At 18.4% G+C, this 19288-nt stretch overlaps 1 protein-coding gene across 8 annotated transcripts in view; it reads left to right on the top strand.

Annotated features, from left to right (window-relative positions):
• LOC108001956 (hepatocyte nuclear factor 4-gamma) overlaps positions 1-19288 on the top strand; it is a 255501-nt gene that overhangs the window by 229081 nt on the left and 7132 nt on the right. For all 8 annotated transcript variants that reach the window (XM_062079772.1, XM_062079773.1, XM_028668805.2 and 5 more), the window contains 4 exons: positions 1960-2161; positions 7998-8092; positions 13432-13565; positions 15063-15324. In XM_062079772.1, the coding sequence (XP_061935756.1) occupies positions 1960-2161; positions 7998-8092; positions 13432-13565; positions 15063-15324 (693 nt within the window). The remainder of the gene's footprint in view (positions 1-1959; positions 2162-7997; positions 8093-13431; positions 13566-15062; positions 15325-19288) is intronic.

The following is a 19288-nucleotide window of genomic DNA, read 5'->3' as shown; positions in this document are numbered from 1 at the left end:
TAGTTATATACAATTTGATTTAAATTATGATCTAAATTTGATCTAAATATATAATTTATATAATAAAAAATCTTAAATAATATTTTTTTAATCATTTTTTATAATCATTTTCATTATATATTTTGATAAAAAACAATTATTTATAAAATATATCAATTTAACAAATTAATTATATTTGAAATGAAAGAAAATCAATTTCATATTTCCATAATTTTGTAAATATAGTTAATATTTATAATATTATAATTATAAATAATTATAGTAAATATATTTATAGTTTTTAATATTCAAAAATTTTTATATTTTTTTCGAACTTAATCATTAATTTAAAATGTATTAAATTATTAAGTATAATAATTATTAAGTATTATAAAAATTAATAAAATAATTTATCATTCATAATCATTTATAATTATTATTGATTTTTTTTTCTTATTTTAACTACTATTTTATTTGATTTCCCTTTTATTTTTATCTTATATTTATACCTTCATTGCCATAGTAGAATATGAAAACTGATAGTACAATTGACTATGATAAATACATTTAAAGAGATATGAAAGAAAGAAAATAGGGAAATGAAGAAATGTGAGATACGATATGATTGATGTATAGATAAACAGATGTATATGTATACATTACAGATAAATATTTTATTTTAAATATATATAATTTCTTTTATTATTTTATCGCACAATTTTTCATAAATTTTGAAAATAACAAAAATAAATATTACATATATATATAAGTATTATATAATAAAGTATAATAATAAATAAAATTATAATATTAAATTTTTTTATAAAATTATATTTATACTATAACTATTACATACTATATATGATATTTATAAAAAAATATCAATAATCTAATAAATTTTAATTTCAATTAAATTTCTTTTCTTTCCCTTAAAAAAATTAATTTTTAAAATATGAAATATTTTCTTTTAAATTTATTACAATTGATAAAAAAGGAAATATACTGAAATTTAAATGATGATACCTAATATTTTAGATACTGTCATTATAAAAAATGGAAGTTAACAAGCTTTAATGGGAATATATAGATTATTATTAAAACTATATTTAATTTTTAAAACTTTATTGTATGAATAAAATTTAATATTTACTAATTTCAATTTTGTTAAGTTTAATTTTGTCTATATTTGATTTAGATTACAATATATGTATTTTTTTAATTTTTTTTTTATTTGTATTTTATTATAAAATTATTATGTTATAAGTAACAAATGTATACAAACGGTCACAAAAATATTCAAACGAAAATATTATAATTTCATTTTCTACATATTGAATAAATATAGAATAAATAAAAAAAATATTACATTATGTTATATTAAAATTATTAATAAATAAAGATATAAAAATTATTTTACATATATTTAATTATATAAATAATAATTAAATAAACTAAATTAATATTTAAATAATAAAAAAAAAATGAAATTAATTTTATAATCATGAAAATGTTCAGATATTTAAATATATGATAAAATAACTAAAATAACAATTTTTTACAAAAATATTGATTTTTATGTCTTTTGAATTTCTTTTTATGCGAACATATTTAATTATGTTGCTATTAATTTGTGAATTAAACCATTTGATAATTAATAATTCTTTTAAAAATCATGAAATTAATAATTAATTTAAATTATTAATAATTAATTAAAATTTTTAAGTGTAAAATATAACAATACATAATATAAAGCATTATAATATGTTACAACAATTCAAAAATTATATTTATATTAAATATATATATCTGATTAAATATATTAGCATATCTAAAATACATAATAATTATCAAAAATTATCTTGTCTTACATAAATAATAATTTAAAAAATATTCCTATATTGAAAGAGTTGACAAACTATTTTTAGTTTTATTTGAAAATAAAATAAAATAATTAATAAATATAAATTTATTTTTTTCTAGATGCTGATCTGAGCATGGGTGCAGGCGCAGCTGGAGGCTCAGTTCTCACTTTGTCAGGATCGGGAGTAGGTGGTGTACTTTCACAACATTGTGCTATCTGTGGTGATCGTGCAACTGGAAAACATTATGGTGCTGCTTCTTGTGACGGTTGTAAGGGTTTCTTTCGACGATCAGTTAGAAAGAAACACGAATACACTTGCAGGTTAGTAAAACTTTTTCCCTTTTTTTTTTAGCTTAGATTATCAATGATTCTGAATTTATATATTATATTCTGAATTTATATGTTATATAATATTAAATATTTTATGATAAAGCAGACACGATACAATTAATATAAATATAAAAGAATAAATATAAAATGAAATATATTTTGATGTTACAGGAATTACCGACTATAATTTTTTTTCATGTCGATTTTTTCATTATCGATATTATTGATTCAATCTAGAAAACTATTGCAGTGTTTATTCAATAGTTATTAAAATTAAAATAAATAATTAAAATAAAATAATTAAGTTTTACTATGAAATTATAAACAAAGTATATACATTATAATAATTTATAATCACAGTATCAATATTAATAAAGTATAACAAAGCATACATTATTTTCCATTTATATCATCTAATAATTACATATATTATAATAATTTTAATAATATTAATAATTACTGTTAATCATATATTTTATTTATGCGTATATGCCATTTTATACTTTATGTATAAAATTTTCATGACATTTTTAAACTATTAAATAAGATAAATACTTATCAAAGTAATGAGATAGATATATGTATATGTAAATATATATGTAAATGAGTTCATCATTTGTCCTCAAATCTTTTAAATGCAAACATTCTAAAGCATGATTCAAAAATAGAAATATTCTTTGATTATGTAAATTATGTTAACTACTCCAAACAAATATATAAGAATTTGAAAATATCGAGTCAAAAATTTTTCTTCAGATCAAGGCAAATTTCTGAAAATATTCATTTTATAATGAATATATCATATATTTGATTATTATTATATTTTATTTTTTATAATTGTATAATTCTTGAAAATTCAGAAATTATTGAATTCTGAGATATTTTCCAATTTGATTCGATCCGATATCGATATTCTCAATATTTTCGGATTCTGTATATATAATAAAAGTACATATTTCATTTCAACTATTGAAAATATATCTCGTAATTACATATGAATTAAAATGTTTCATTTCATCATTAAAAGTCTTTTTTAAAAACTCATATTATATACCATATTGAGATTCTAATTCTATTTATAAACATTTGAAAACAACTTTAAAAAAATATAATAAAAGTTATATAAAAAAATTATCTACTCTATATATAATATCAAATTTAATTTAAAAAAAGAAATTCTAAAAAATCATTTTTAGATTTTTCTAATTAAATATTCATTCTTTAAATATATGATTAAAAAAAAATTTGATTAAAAAAATTATTAAAATTCTAATATAACTATATAATTTAATATAATATATATAATAAATATGGTATGATTGATATGATTTTTTTTTCTAATGAAAAAATTTTACCTGAATATACTTTTTATATATTAAGAAAATATATACAAGTTATGCATGATTATTTTAAATGTTTTTGACTTGTTAAATAGAATAAAAAATACAACCATTTTTAAGAATCTATTTTTATCTAATAAATAATAAATTAATTCTTAATTATTTCACATTTGTCACATATTTGAAATATCAATTTTTTATATTTAAAAATTAAATATTAAGTAACTATTTTAATTTATCATTCATCAGAAGCTCTATCTTTTATTTAAAGTGATGACGGATAAATTTTCATTGATAATATTTTTTAATATTTTAAATATAATAAAAATCTTCAATCGAAATAAATAGAAATTCAATGAATAGATAATATTAAAATTTAATTTTTATCAATTTATCAATTGTATTTCTTTTTTAATAATAAAATAATATTATTGTGTCTGATAAATATTTGATCTCTCATAATATTTCTTTATTTATAAATTTATTTATAGTTCCTTAATTTATTTATAATTATTTACATGATACTAATTTATTTATTAAGCGATATAATGTTTATTCGAAGAACAAAGAAAAATACAATCATTCTGTTCCGGAAAACGACTTTGTTAAATTAATATTTCAAGTATCAATGACAATTAATTATCATTTCCTGCACTATGGTTTACATTGATCAATGTTTCATATTCTTGCTATCAATTCGTAACAATATACATATTATTATTATTACAATAATATTTTATTATATTATTTAATATATCATAAATAAATATCATATTTTTTTTTATAAATCTTTATCTTATTTATTTCAAAGTGTATTTAAAATATATATTTATTTATACATTATAATTTCGAATTATCAAAAATTAAATTATTAAGAACGATAATTATAATATTAATATTTTTTGATAGCTCTTATATTTAATTTGCAATTTTTTTATATTATACTCGATTATCAGAATTGTTATGTTCATCATATTAATAGTCTTCATATTAATAATAATAATGATGATAAAAATGACTTTGTGACTACATTTTTTCAATCATGATTCATAAACTCAACAAGATAAAAAATGAAATATTTATGATAAATAGTTAAATAAATCGATGTATATTAATTATCCACATATTAATTTAAAGTCATATAACTAAATAAATACCGGATTAAAACACAAATATATATACAAAAAGAAAATACATATTTTCATACATTAACTTACGAGAAATTTATCTTGAAAAATCTGAGGAATATAACATTTATAATATACATTTGAAAATCTGTGTATTATATATAAAATAATTTATTTTTCAATGGAAAATCTGTTTGAATTCAATAATATTAATCTTCGAATTCTAATTTATTTTCTTCATATTTTGTGTTTTATTTTGGTATGTAATCTTGAAAATATTTTTTACAATAGAAAGCATTAAAATTTGATTTTATTTTATATCATTATGAAATTATATTTTTAAAAAACGAAAATAATATTAAAACTTTAAAGATTGGTTTATTACCTCGAACTGATATTCCAATGATAAAAATATTATTCCATATATAATTTATCATTATTTATCATAGTATTTTATATATATAAATATGTATAATATATAGAATGTTATATGTATAAACAGAATTATTTTTTTGATAGATAATACAATTTATTAATCAAACTTAAATAAGATATTATCATAAAAATTTCTATAACTGTATTTCAATACAAAAATCTTGCTTTTTATATTATCTATCTATCAATTTAATATTATTTTTTATAATGATTAATATTTGATGATGTAATATAATATTATATGAATAATATTTATTCGCGTTCGCAATAATAATATTATAATATTGTATTGGTTTTGATGGATATAAACTAAATAGGGTAAGCTAAAGTAAGCTAGTAGGGCCCTTATCGAATGCCCTTTGACAGATGCCGTAACAAGTGGTATATTTTTTAAAGATAAATAGACTGTATAAGTAATTATACATGCAGAACGCATGTATCTATTAGAAAGCAGGGTCTCTCATAAAATCGTAGCAGATAATCGTGTTCCATGGTCAGAGCACGATGAGATGTTAGAAACTAATATAATTGTCGTATCTACGATAAAACTACGATGTATTCATAATGAGATCTTCTTAGTAAATGACATCCTTAGAAAAATCTCTTTTTAATTTAATTTTGAAGAGTTATACTTTCTCATATCAATAACTAATAATATTGCTGCCGGTGTCCAGTTCGTAACACCAAATTCGAAAAAATTCCTTGCTTGTGGTGATCTGTATATAAAGATCTCATGATAAACAGAAACCGATCGACGCATCTATCTTATAAATTCCTAAAAACAATGTTATCTTTTATTAGCCGCATACAATTATAAATATGAAATATACGTCAGAATATACAATTATAATATATATCAGTTAAATTCTCAAAGACAGTCTTCTCAAATAACATTTTTCTTCATTTAATAGAAGTCTGCACGCAGTAAGAACAAAAAGAGTTTTTTTATAAAATTTTTCCGAATATAGTATTTATAAATCTCATAGGACTCACGAACAATATTAACCCTCTATTACATTCCATTCCTAATTGGAGATTTAAATTTCATGTATTCCCGCATGGGTGCAAAATACGTACAAGGATACATTCATTAATATTTTATGGAAAAATGTGCAATATGTATAAAGTTCTCATAGGAACAGTCATAAAATGCAATTTTAAATAACATTTTTCTAATAAAATTTTATTATTTATTTCATGACTACATTCATTTTTAAATAGACCAACAGCCATATATATTTTTTTCAACTCGTCATAAAAATTCATGCAATATAGGGTTAATAGAGTTAATAGGATTAATGATATTCCGATAATGCTATATTTCATATTGCAATTATTATTAAATAAACAATTAGGAAATTCGAATGAAATTTAAAAAAAGTTACATATCTAATATTCTTCTTACCTCAATCGAAATAAATTTTCATTTATATAATCTGTTAAAATTTTTTATTTGATTAAACACTTTATGAACTTTATAGATTTTAAGGATCAACAATTCTTTATAAGATTTTCTTTTACAATATTATTATTTTTATACTAATTAATTAGTATTAAGATGTAAGATAAAAAATATTTACTATATTTTTTATACTATATTTACTATAAATTTGTTGCATAAATTTTTTTTTGTCAAAACTTTTACATTCATTTAATATGTATCGTTATTTATTATGTATCGCTACAATAATATAATTCAAAATTTTCAGTTTTTGAATTATTGGTAATGTTCAGACTTTGAACAGATGTACAGAGTAATATTGCTAGAATAATGCTTTGAGAGAAGAATGTAATGTTTTTGAGAGAAGAATTTGAATGATCCTTTCCTTTACATATTTAGAAACAATTCGGCTGGAATGTCAATGATCCTAAAGCCTGAGATACTTCCAGCTATACCAGTCTTGGCAATCATCATCATTCTACCTGAGAAGAATTATTGCAAATACATGCGGAATAGTTTTCTGAGAAAACAACGGACTTTATAAATGACATAGCACCTTAGATTCATTCTAAAAATTTTTCTTAGATTGAGGGTATCGTTCAATCAGGGTCCATAATGTTTTTGGATATTTACGTATCTCACTGAAAACACGCAATTCATAAGATGAGCATGGAAAGGACTTTAAGCTTTTGAATTGTGAGCTTTCTTTTTAACATTTTAATATGTAAATCTTTTTACTAATTTTTATAATAATACAAAATATTGAAACTTATTTTTTTTAAATTTATAATTTTGAAATATTATTTAATAATTTTTTTTTGAAATTATAAATTTAAATCAATATTACAGAAAATAAATTGATATACATATAAAAAATAATTAAAAAAGATAATTGTACAAAATATTCTAATCATAAAAGTAATCTAATAAATATAAACTAATAATAATCTTCGAGACTATATTCGAATAAAAATGAAATCATTATTTATTTGAATATATATATTTATATTATATGAATATTAATAATAGTAAGTTATAAATACAGTTTCATTACTTAAAATTAATTACAATAAATTTCACAATTGTTGATTGAAGTTTAGTTTAAAATATTAAAAATTTTTAGATTTTTTTTTATGTATTTATTATAAATTTATACAAAATCTCAAAATAATCTTAATTGCTTTAGGAATTATTTGCATATAAAGTTTTGCACTTAGAATAGATTTTTTACTTGAAGAATAAAATTCGTGCGTTAAAAAAATAAAATTTTTTAAGTTAAATAAAACCAGCCAAATTCAAATTACGTATTGATAATTTGCATTTTTTCGTTTTACCTTGCTCACCTTTTCTTTCTTTAAATTTAATTAATTATTAATCAAAGAGATATAATAATTATATTTGTGCATAATGATTATTATTTTTTTTATTTTTTTATTATTTTTTTAATCAGTTATAACTAAAAATATAATATTTTTTTGTTACAGATTTAGTAGAAATTGTATAATAGATAAAGACAAAAGGAACCAATGTAGATATTGCAGATTAAGAAAATGTTTCAAGGCTGGCATGAAAATGGAAGGTGAGCACAAAAATTTTATTGATTTTTACTTTTATTGTTACTTTTATTTTATTATTTTTATTTTCAATAAAAAAAATCAATAAAAATATATCTTGACAAAAAATAATCTTATATTATAATAAATCAAATCTGATTTTATTTTTATATCATATCTGAATATCTTTTATATAAAATAATAATCTAAGAGATCGAAATCAAGAAATGATCGATTTGACATGGAATAACACTCTCATAACTCTCAAGAAAAATGTCTCTGAATTAACGAAAATCATTTGAAAATCAAATAATAGCTGCATTTATCACATGTCACGCGAATAGTTTATTCATTTTTTTTTTGCTTTTTCTTCTTAATATAACAGAACGCACAAAAAAATTATTTAAATCGTTAAAATGAATCATAATATTATATATTTATAGAAACATCAATTATAGGGTAAAAAAATTTTCTTAATATATTAAAAATTTATAATATGTTATACTCTAAGTTATCTATTCTGTTATTATAATTTTATAAACTTATATATAGTAAATGATTAATATAATAGAATAAACAGAAACATTTGTCAATTTTAATATGATTTATAATGATTATCTTTTTATTGGAGAAAAATTTCTAATCTTTTTGTTAAAAAACTTTCAAATTCAATTAAATCATTATCATTTGATATATTTATTATTGATTTAGATTGTAACAATATGACAATTTCATTACTACATTAAATGAAAACTATTGAAATCAAACGTTAATTGTTGTCAAAAATTCTGAATATTAGAATGTTCCATAAGTTTCTTTCGCATCACATTAAGAATGATTTTAAGTAATTTTTATATAAATATGTAGGCTTATCTATAAGCCATTTATGGGATCGGTTTCAGTCGTCTCAGAGCTCTTTTAAAATGTTTCGTTAATGATATAATCTCTTTTAAAATTTTTTTCTAAACTATTCAATAGGCTAGCCAAAAGAAGCATTTGCATGTTATGATTCATTATTTTAAATAAAAGTAATTGTAATAAAAACGATATATACAGAAGATTTGTACTGTTTACGGGAATGGTACTACGACTATTACAACTATCCACAGTTGGTTTAAGAGATTTAAAGCTGGCAATTTTCGAAAATAAAGACCGCAGCGGTCCAGTAGCAACAGGACCTTATCAAGGCTATGCTCGTTGAAAATCCACGATATAGTGTGCACGAGATAGTGGATGCCATTAACATTCCCAAGACAATAGTATATAATCACTTGATCAAGATGAGATATGTCAATCAATGTAAAGTTTGGGTTCTATAATTATTGACGGAGACCGGTCTTATGAACTGCATATTTACGTGTGATTTCTTTCTCCAACGACATAAAAGAAATATTTTTTTAAAGAAGTCACTGGAAACAAGACTTGGATTTTATATCAAAATGTACATCGAAAACACTTGCTTTAAGGACAATAAATCTTCAAATGCAAAGTCTGGACTTCACCCAACAAAAATTCTTTTGTCTATTTGGTGGAATTTGAAAAGTCTACTGTGAGTTCCTTCCTTTTTCAAATTGAAATCATCAATTCTGCAAAATATTGCAATCAGCTTGATAAATTGAAAGACGCCATAGCAGAAAAACGACCAAAATTACGAAACCATCACGACAATATCAGATTGCATGTTGACTATAAGAGAAAAACTGTTATAGTTTATTTGGACGTTTTACTGCATTTTTTATATTCCCCGGATCTTGCTCTATTCGGACTATTATGCAATTATTACTTATTCTTGTTATTAAAATATTCTCTTCATGATAAACGATTTTAATCCGTAAGCATAAAAATGCACCTCGGGAAATATTTTGCAAATAAATTCCAAAAATTTTGGAAAAAGAGAATAATGAGGAAATTCCATTCCTAAGAGATGGAAGAAGATAATAGAGCAGAATAGTTCATATATAATGCAATAAATCTTAAACAACAAATATCGTGTATTCATTTTGTATCGAAAAAAAGAAAGAAACTTATGGAACACTAATAAAAATTAAATACAGTATACTACAATAGAATAATAATTTAATAACAATATTTTTGAATTTATATTTATAAACCACAGCCTATTATATTATATCAATATTATATCAATATTGAACTATGTTAAATTTTTAATAAATCATGACATAATATTGAACTGCTCGACATTATAATTATAATAGAAATCTCAATAGAAAATGTAATGTTAATTTTCATATGCAAAAATTACTTTCGAGTATATATAATTTTATTAACTCTATTATATTATATACATAATATATTATAACTACAAATTATCTGAATTTTAAAAATTGTACATTATAAATATTTGGAAAATATCGTTATAAACATATGTAGTATCACACAGCAAAAATGTTAACAAAAAATATTAATTATAAATATTTATCTTTTTGAATATTGAATATTTATATTTTAAATTTAATATAATATAATGCTTTTTGTCTAAATATATATAATTTATTTTTACTTTTCATAAGTTATATCACTTATTTTTAAAATCAATAATTATATTGAAAAATAATTCTATTTTTATATATATTATTATTTTTTATATTATTTTTATATTATTATATATAGTATATTTCTTTATAACAAATTTTGCCATTTACATAAACAAATGAAAATAAAATTTCAGAATTTTGTAACTAAAATTTGAAATTAATTATACAAATTTTATTAAAGTATAATGTAAATTATTTTTAAAAATAATTAAAAAATTAAAAAAAAAATGTAAATACATTCAGTATTTCTGATAATTAATTTAGACAATATATTTCAAGTTCATTAAAATTTGTTATGTGTATTCTATTTCTGCCAATTAAATACATTCATATTTAAAATTTTTCAAATTGATTAATCGCTGAAATAAAAATTAAAATTATAATAAATATTAGATTATATTGGTCTAGAGAAATATTGAAAATCATAAGATATCTTAAAATCATAAGAAATCATAAGATATCATATTACGTTCACAAAATGTAGAATAATTATTAATTAACTATCTATAGTTGTTATTTCTATAGAATAATAAATTCAAATAAATATTGCATTAAATTTTAAAAAATTAATGCAGATTGTTTGTTTATGCATTAATTTTTTTATTATTCATTAAATTAGATCAAAATAAATTAGAAAATAACTTAAAAAATAGAAATAGAATTAAAAATGGTTACAATATCATCTTAGTTCCTAAACAGTTTTAAAAAATCGAAATAATCTTTGAATAATTATATTTAAAAAAAGATTTTAAATTCTTTTTGAAAAAAGAATTATTTTTAAGAAAAGAGAATTATTTTTGAAAAAAGTTTTAAAAAATATTAATAAATTTATATTGATATCGCAATTTAAAATCTTTTTGAATTATATTTTATAGTTTATTAAAAAAAATAAGATAAAGATAAAAAATAAAATAAAAATAATATTAGAGATAATTAACAAACATATAAGAAATATATAATATGGTGTAGATAAGAATAAATAAAAATTATAAAAAAATATTTATTAATTAATAAATTAATTAATAAATTTAAAATATCCCAACAATAACCATATATATATAAGTTATCATTATTTGTTTGTGTCAGATTTTTTAACTTTACAATCATTAAATTTATATAAAAAATTTGTTAATCTTATCTGCTATTTTTGAGAATCTTTTACTATTCAATTTTTTAACAACTTTACTTAATCTTAATTTAACAAAAATATTAAAGTTTTTGATGTTCTTCCTGTTATTGCTTAATAGTAATAACCATATTGCAGTCCTGCAGTATACCTTTAGAATTAAAGATTTGAAGCGAATACGATAAACATAGTACAACATAAAAATATAAAAAGTAATCCTGTAAAAATATCTTGACTGACTGTTAAAAATAGTGATATCCTGATTAGTTGACTATTAAAAACGATCACATGAGACTTGTAAGGGGAAAGAATCCTTCGCTAGGATTGCCTATTTTCTGATGCTATTGAAAATCATGCATATAAATTTTATTGCTTTTTTTTATCATACAATCGAATATGTATTCATATTAACAAATACAAAGCTAGAAATAAAAATGCATGTACAAATAGATCGCATTCTTTCTAGAACTTTTCAACAATGAATACTTACCTGATAGAACAAAATAATCAGGCAAAGTGGATATATTTCCAAACTTATTTTTTCGTTAAGATCGAATTTTCTCTATCGGAAGAAGAAATTGAATTGGCAAAATATAATATTAAAAAATATAAAATGATAGACAGCTGATAGCTTGAACAGTTAGTAATTACTACAAGAGTGAACAAAGAGTACGAAGTTAACAAAAGTATAACAAAACTAAAAAATAAAAACTCACAGATTTAGAACATTATGGACTTAGGACATTTTTACTAAATAATTTTACTAAATAATTAATGATAATATCATTATTATCATTAAAATAAATGCATAATATATAGAAGATTCAATATACATATAAGATTTAAATAAAATGTAACAAATGTTTTTTCAGAAATCATTAAAAGATATCAAATTCATTTTTGTTTTAAATTAAATAGTTCAAAAGATTCTTTTCATATAGCAAATTTATTTGAGATAATCGTAGAGTGGAAAAAAAGATTAGATTTTTTAAAGTTGATATTATTTTATTATTTATATAGAAAAGTACATATGGAGTTCAATTAAAATTAAAGTTTATAAAAATTTATGAAAGTTATGATAAATTTATGAATAAATAAAACATGTGATTTCAGCATAATAATATACTTTGCTTATAATATAATATTTTAAAAATTTCAAAACAAATTGATCAGAGATGATCCCGTGTTATGACCGATCTGATATCATTATTTTTTTTTATAAAATTACATAAAAGATAAAATGATAATGAAATTGCTTCTAGCAAAGAATGATATGAAAAAAAAAATACATATTACTTGTACTTATACTATTCCAAATGTTATTTAATGTACAAAACAATATTTGCAAAAGATTTAATACTTATATAATTATATATTATGTATTATTTAATATTTATACATTTATTTAATATTTACATATTATATAATATTTATACATTTAATAAAATAACATTGATAATATTGATATTTTGTATTTTATATTTTTTTTCGTGTCTATAAAACTTTTCCAAAATAAATTTTTTGGCTTAATTTTAAAACTATGTACAATAAAAAAAAATATTTCAAAAACAAAAACTATTTATATAACAAAAAAAATATTAAAAATGTTTAAACTATTTTATATTTGAATTACTCTTTGTATATATATATATAAATAATTTTTTTGAATTTCATTTCTATATAGCCGTACAAAATGAAAGGGATCGTATAAGTTGTAGAAGGCCAAGTTACGAAGAACAGAGTAACAATGGAAGTGGACTTTCTGTTGTTTCCCTTCTTCAGGCAGAAATGCTCAGTAGACAAGTTGCATCTCTCGAGGTCAGTTTCTATAAATTATTTTAGTACTAAATTCAATTTTATATTAAATTAAGTTTATCAAATTATATATATTTATAAATATTTATACATAAAAATTGATATGAAAAAATGTTGAAAATCATGATAAATTGAATTGTAAATTGTTAATTATTTCAAATCTTCATTTCAATTCTTTAATTATTTTAAATTAATATAAGTTTATTTTCTTTATTTTTCAAAATTTAAATAAATTAACAATAATGATTATAAAAGATGGAAAATTGATTAATATTTTTAATATTATTATATAAACTTAATATAAAATAATAATAAATAAAAAAATATAATGTAATAATAAATAATATGATCATAAAATATAATAATTAATTTTTTATAACATCAATTAGAAACAATATATTTTTTTTATATAATAATATTTCTATAAATACATATTTAAATCAATTATGGAAAAAATATATCTTTACTAAATGCAATTAATTTTCTCAAGTTGATTCGATTTCAATAATGCAAGCGTTTTCTATATTTCTATATTTTTATAAATGATAAAACAACTTAAATTTTTTTGAAAAATTGAAATTAGTTTTCTATATGACATGAAAAAATTATTTATTTAAAAAATTAATTAAATAATTAAGATTATTTAAAAAAATTTTTAAAGAAGTTTGAATTGATCAAAATCATGAAGAAAATAATAAATTTTATAACTTTTTATGCTTTTTATCTAGATTTATAATGAAAATTAAAAAGATAATTTTGTAAATTTATATCAATTATGTATACAAATACATTTCAATAAACATTAAAAATTTCATCCAAATTAGTTGCTATTTTATCGAACACTGCTATCAGCTACAAACAATTAAAAATACAGATAAAAATTACAGATTTAAGATTTTCATAAAAAATATTTTTTATATTTTTCAGTATCTATTGTTTATTTTTGCATTAATCAATTTTGATAAAATGTTATATTAACGTAATCTAGAAAGTATGTATATTTAAAATTTTTATTATAAAAAGCTTAGAGCATTATAAAAAGAAGATTGTAAAAAACGATTTTTACTTTCCTCACGATTTCGATTATAATTTTTTCAAAAATTTTTTTATAGATGTTGTATAATAAATAAACTAATTTTTTTAATTTTTTAAAAAATTTGTTTAATCCAATTTTAAAAAAGTTATTATGTTTTAATTGATAGATTTATATCTGCTATATTTATCTGTTACTGTATAATTAAAATATATTTATGAAGATTTTTTTGATACTACTAATTAAATACTAGTAAAAAAAAGAAATATTTCCATTTCTTAATTGTAATGTAAATATATATAATATGACAATTTATATTATTATATATTATAACAGTATTGTAATATATATTTCTTTTCTTAAAAATAATTTATAACTATTAATTAATAAAATATTAAATATATAATATAATTATTATGTTATTTAATAAATCGAGTAATAAATAATACGAGATTATGTTTAAACAGCTAGGCAGTGAGATCGACTTGAGCACAAAACAAATTGCCAATATAAATGATGTTTGCGACAGTATGAAGGAACAACTTCTTGTCTTGGTTCAATGGGCCAAATACATACCAGCTTTTAGTGAATTAACCCTTGACGATCAAGTAGCCCTTCTGAGGGCACACGCAGGTGAACATCTACTCTTAGGTGTTGCTAGACGCAGCATGCAACTTCAGGATGTTCTTCTTCTTGGAAATAACTGTATCATCACCAAAAACTGCCCTGGTATGTTTTTCTATTTCTTGTTGGGTGATGGTTCAATGTCTGTTTCTTTGTGATTAATCCCTTGATAATAATAAAAAGTGAATAGAAATATCATTATAATAATGATGAAGAAATTTAATGCTTAATATAGATAATATAGATAAATAATATAGATAAATAATCTTCACTTTACATCTTTAAATATATTATTATTATTTTCAAAAATTTACTATTTTCTATTTTAGTGAAGGGATTATAAAAAAAAACATAAATAAATACTAATTCTTTGATTTTATGAATGAAAAAATGAAATGAGAAAAATATAAAATTTTACAATTTTTTAATTTCATTTTTTTTCTTCTTTAAATACAGTATTCCTCGCTTAGTAGACGCATGTTGGATCTGCAACGCGTCTGTTATTGATATGGACCATATGGTATGTACCATCTTTCTTCAGTGTATCAAAGACAAAATTGAAAAACATTGAATTGAATATAAATGAAATAAAGAAAAAAACTTATCATTTGATATATATATATTAAATATATATTAAATTCATATAAATACAATTTTATTTAATATTATTTTTATCGAAGAAACATTAATAATTTCGTTAAAATAATCTGTAGATAAAAAAATAGATAAATAATAATTTGTAAATAAAATAATCTATAGATAAAAATTTTATTTTTCATATTTTGATGATTTATAATATGATGATATATATATATATATGACTAGTCATCGACAATATATTGATATTATTAATTACGAGTCGGAAATAGTATAGATATTTTCTCCATGAAAGCAATTTCAAAAATTAATGTAGTTAATTCTGCATATATTAATTCTAAACAAAATAAAAATAAAAACAGATATAAGCGAGAAATACTGTATTTTTTCAAATATTTTGTTATAAATAATATATAATTAATTGTAAACAAATTGCTTCAAATATAACAATAAAATTTTTACATAAATTTTAAATTTCATAACTGAATTTTATTAATAACATTATAAAAAATAATATTTTAAATAAATAATAAACTGAATAATATAAAAAAAACAAAATTTTTACATACATTAATAATAATTTGCTGAAGAACATATATTTATATGAAAAGAATATTCAAATATAAATTTATGAATCAAGGGATTAAGAAAAGTAATTAATATATTTTATTAATTAATAATTTTGTAGATTAATTCAAAATTTTTAAGAATGAAATTAATTTAATTGTTGTTTAAAGATTCATCTATTAACTGCTTTACTAATACTTTTAATTAAATAAAAAAAATTGTTATAAATTTTTAATAAATTTTTAATAAACAAAAAATATTACCAAATTTTTTATTGCTATTAAATAAAATTTATTTGCTTTGCTAAATATATTGTAAAAGCAATAAAAAATATATTCGCGTTATTATTGTCTATTTCATGATACTTTACAAAACATTAATATATGGAAAATGTGATAGAGAAAAAGATGGAATTATTTTTTATACATGTAACAATATATGATTTATATAATTATTTTATATTTATATTTTTTTTGAAGAATTTCAAAATGACTTTTTGAATCCTCATTTCTTAAATGAACTATTACAATTCTTTTTATATCACATGCTTAAAATAAATTCATACAATTATGTGCTATTAATGATTTTTAAAATTTTATAAAAATAAGAGACAAATAATTTTATCATTTCGCAACATTCTATTTACCAATTTGTTTTTTTAATAATGTTTAAAATTATAATGTTTAAAAATTATTTATAATGTTTATAATGTTTAAAAATTATTTATTTTACTAAATATTATTAATGTTTTAAATATTATATTTTAATCTTTATTTATCACAATATTTGGCTTTCTATAAACATATGCATTATCTATAATTGAAACAAGAATAATTTTACGTGTAATTTTAAATGTTTTATATATTTTACATATCTAAAATTTTTAATTTATTAAAATATTTATTTATTAAAACTATTTAATATATAATTATAATGCCTTCTTATTCAATTACAAAAAAGGATATGATACGCGTTTTTTGTAAATATAATTTAATTTTTTTTAATGCTTTTCTTGATCAATAATAATAAATTTATTATAATAATACAAATTTATAATGATTTATAATTATAATGATAATAATAATTATGATAAACTAAATTGGATATAATAACAATGAAATAATTAAATCTAAAATTAAAATAGGGACAAAAAATAAAATAAAAAATAAATTTTTATTGCAATTTTATTTATTCATATTTGAATTAATCGTTTATAATAATTAATTATAATTATAATAATTTATAATAAAAAAATTTATTCTCGAAACAATTATATTGCAAAAATTATAAATATCAAATTGATATTTCATATTTCAGTTTTAAAAAATTTTTTGATTTCTAAACAAAAAATGAAAGAAAAAATTTGAATTTATTAAATTTATTATCGATTGATTATCACATCGAAATATTTTTCTTGTAATATGTATAATATTTTTCATGCGGAATAAAACAACTAAAAATATTATTCCAGCGTAAAGATTCCATCGCATTATTCTATCTGTTGATGTCATCGACATAAGATTTCAATAAATTACAAATTGCAAAAAAAATAAAAATAAATCACATTTATTTAAAAAAAGTTTTAAAATGTAATATAATTTTAATTATTCAATTAAAATATTATAATTTTATATAACAAAAATATTCATTTATTATATTTTATATTATATACAATATTATGAATTTTTTTATTTATTTTATTTATATTTATTTATTTGTATTTTAAATTATTATGTACATTGTTATAGAAAAAATTCTCTTAATGATTGATGCTTAAAGTCTTTTTTAATATATAATATATAATAAATAATTTGTATATATATAATAAATAATAATAAATAATAATAATATAATATTTTATATTTTTTATCTTATTTTTGTTAATTAATTTATATATATATAAATTATTTAATATTCAGACATCAAAATAAAGAATTAAAATCAACTTTATTATAATAATTAATTTTAATAGATCATAATTTTGAGAGAAACTGGCCATTTAGTAGTAGTCATAAAAGTAAAAATTATTAAATAATTCGGAATAGCTTTAATATATTAATATGTAATGATCATAAATATAATCATCAAAGTATTCGAAAATATAAGATCAATTTTGAATGTTGATTTCTTTTCACTATTTCCTATTATTTATTTTCACTATTATTATTTTCACTATTTATTTTTACTATTTACCTAACTAACAAACTACACAGGCAATTCTTTTTGTTTTTTCTTTGTCTTTCTCTAACTAGCTTTCTAGTTTAATTTAGTCTTAAATTTATTTTTCAAGTTTTTCTTTTTTTTTTCAACCAATTAAAATATTTAAAATAACATTTTTATTTTTTTCAAATTTGTTTGTTTTTTCTTTCGATTTTTCTTAACATCAGGTAATGGAATTTTAGAATGTTTTTATAAATGTTGATAATATAATAAAATATTAAATACTGTATATTTAATATCTCTTTTTAAAAATATTAGATATTTTATGTACATTCATATTCTCATTTATATTTATTTATTCGAAATTATATTTGAAATACTTTATGTAAATATACAGTTATGAATAAAATATTTAAAAAATAATTTAAATAATTCATTTTATAATCAAAAATTGATTGAATTTATTGTATTGACATTATTTTTTTATTTTAAATATAATATGTATAAATTTTATATCTAGTATTTATTATTTTTATCTTTTCATTTAAATAATATAATTCATAAATCTTTGATAAATAGATAATTAAAATAATAATAAAGTTCTTATAAAATAATTGATAATAATATAATAACATTAATATTAATTTATTAATTAAAATAATATTAATTTATTCGAAATCTTAAATTTAATTATTTTGCACTTTAATAAATTCTTCCAAAAGTTGATAAAAATATTTATAATTAC

This window comes from Apis cerana, linkage group LG9 (assembly GCF_029169275.1).
Source record: "Apis cerana isolate GH-2021 linkage group LG9, AcerK_1.0, whole genome shotgun sequence".
Classification (NCBI taxonomy): domain Eukaryota; kingdom Metazoa; phylum Arthropoda; class Insecta; order Hymenoptera; family Apidae; genus Apis; species Apis cerana.
The sequence above is the reverse complement of the archived record's forward strand: the minus strand, read 5'-3'. Positions and strand labels throughout refer to the sequence as shown.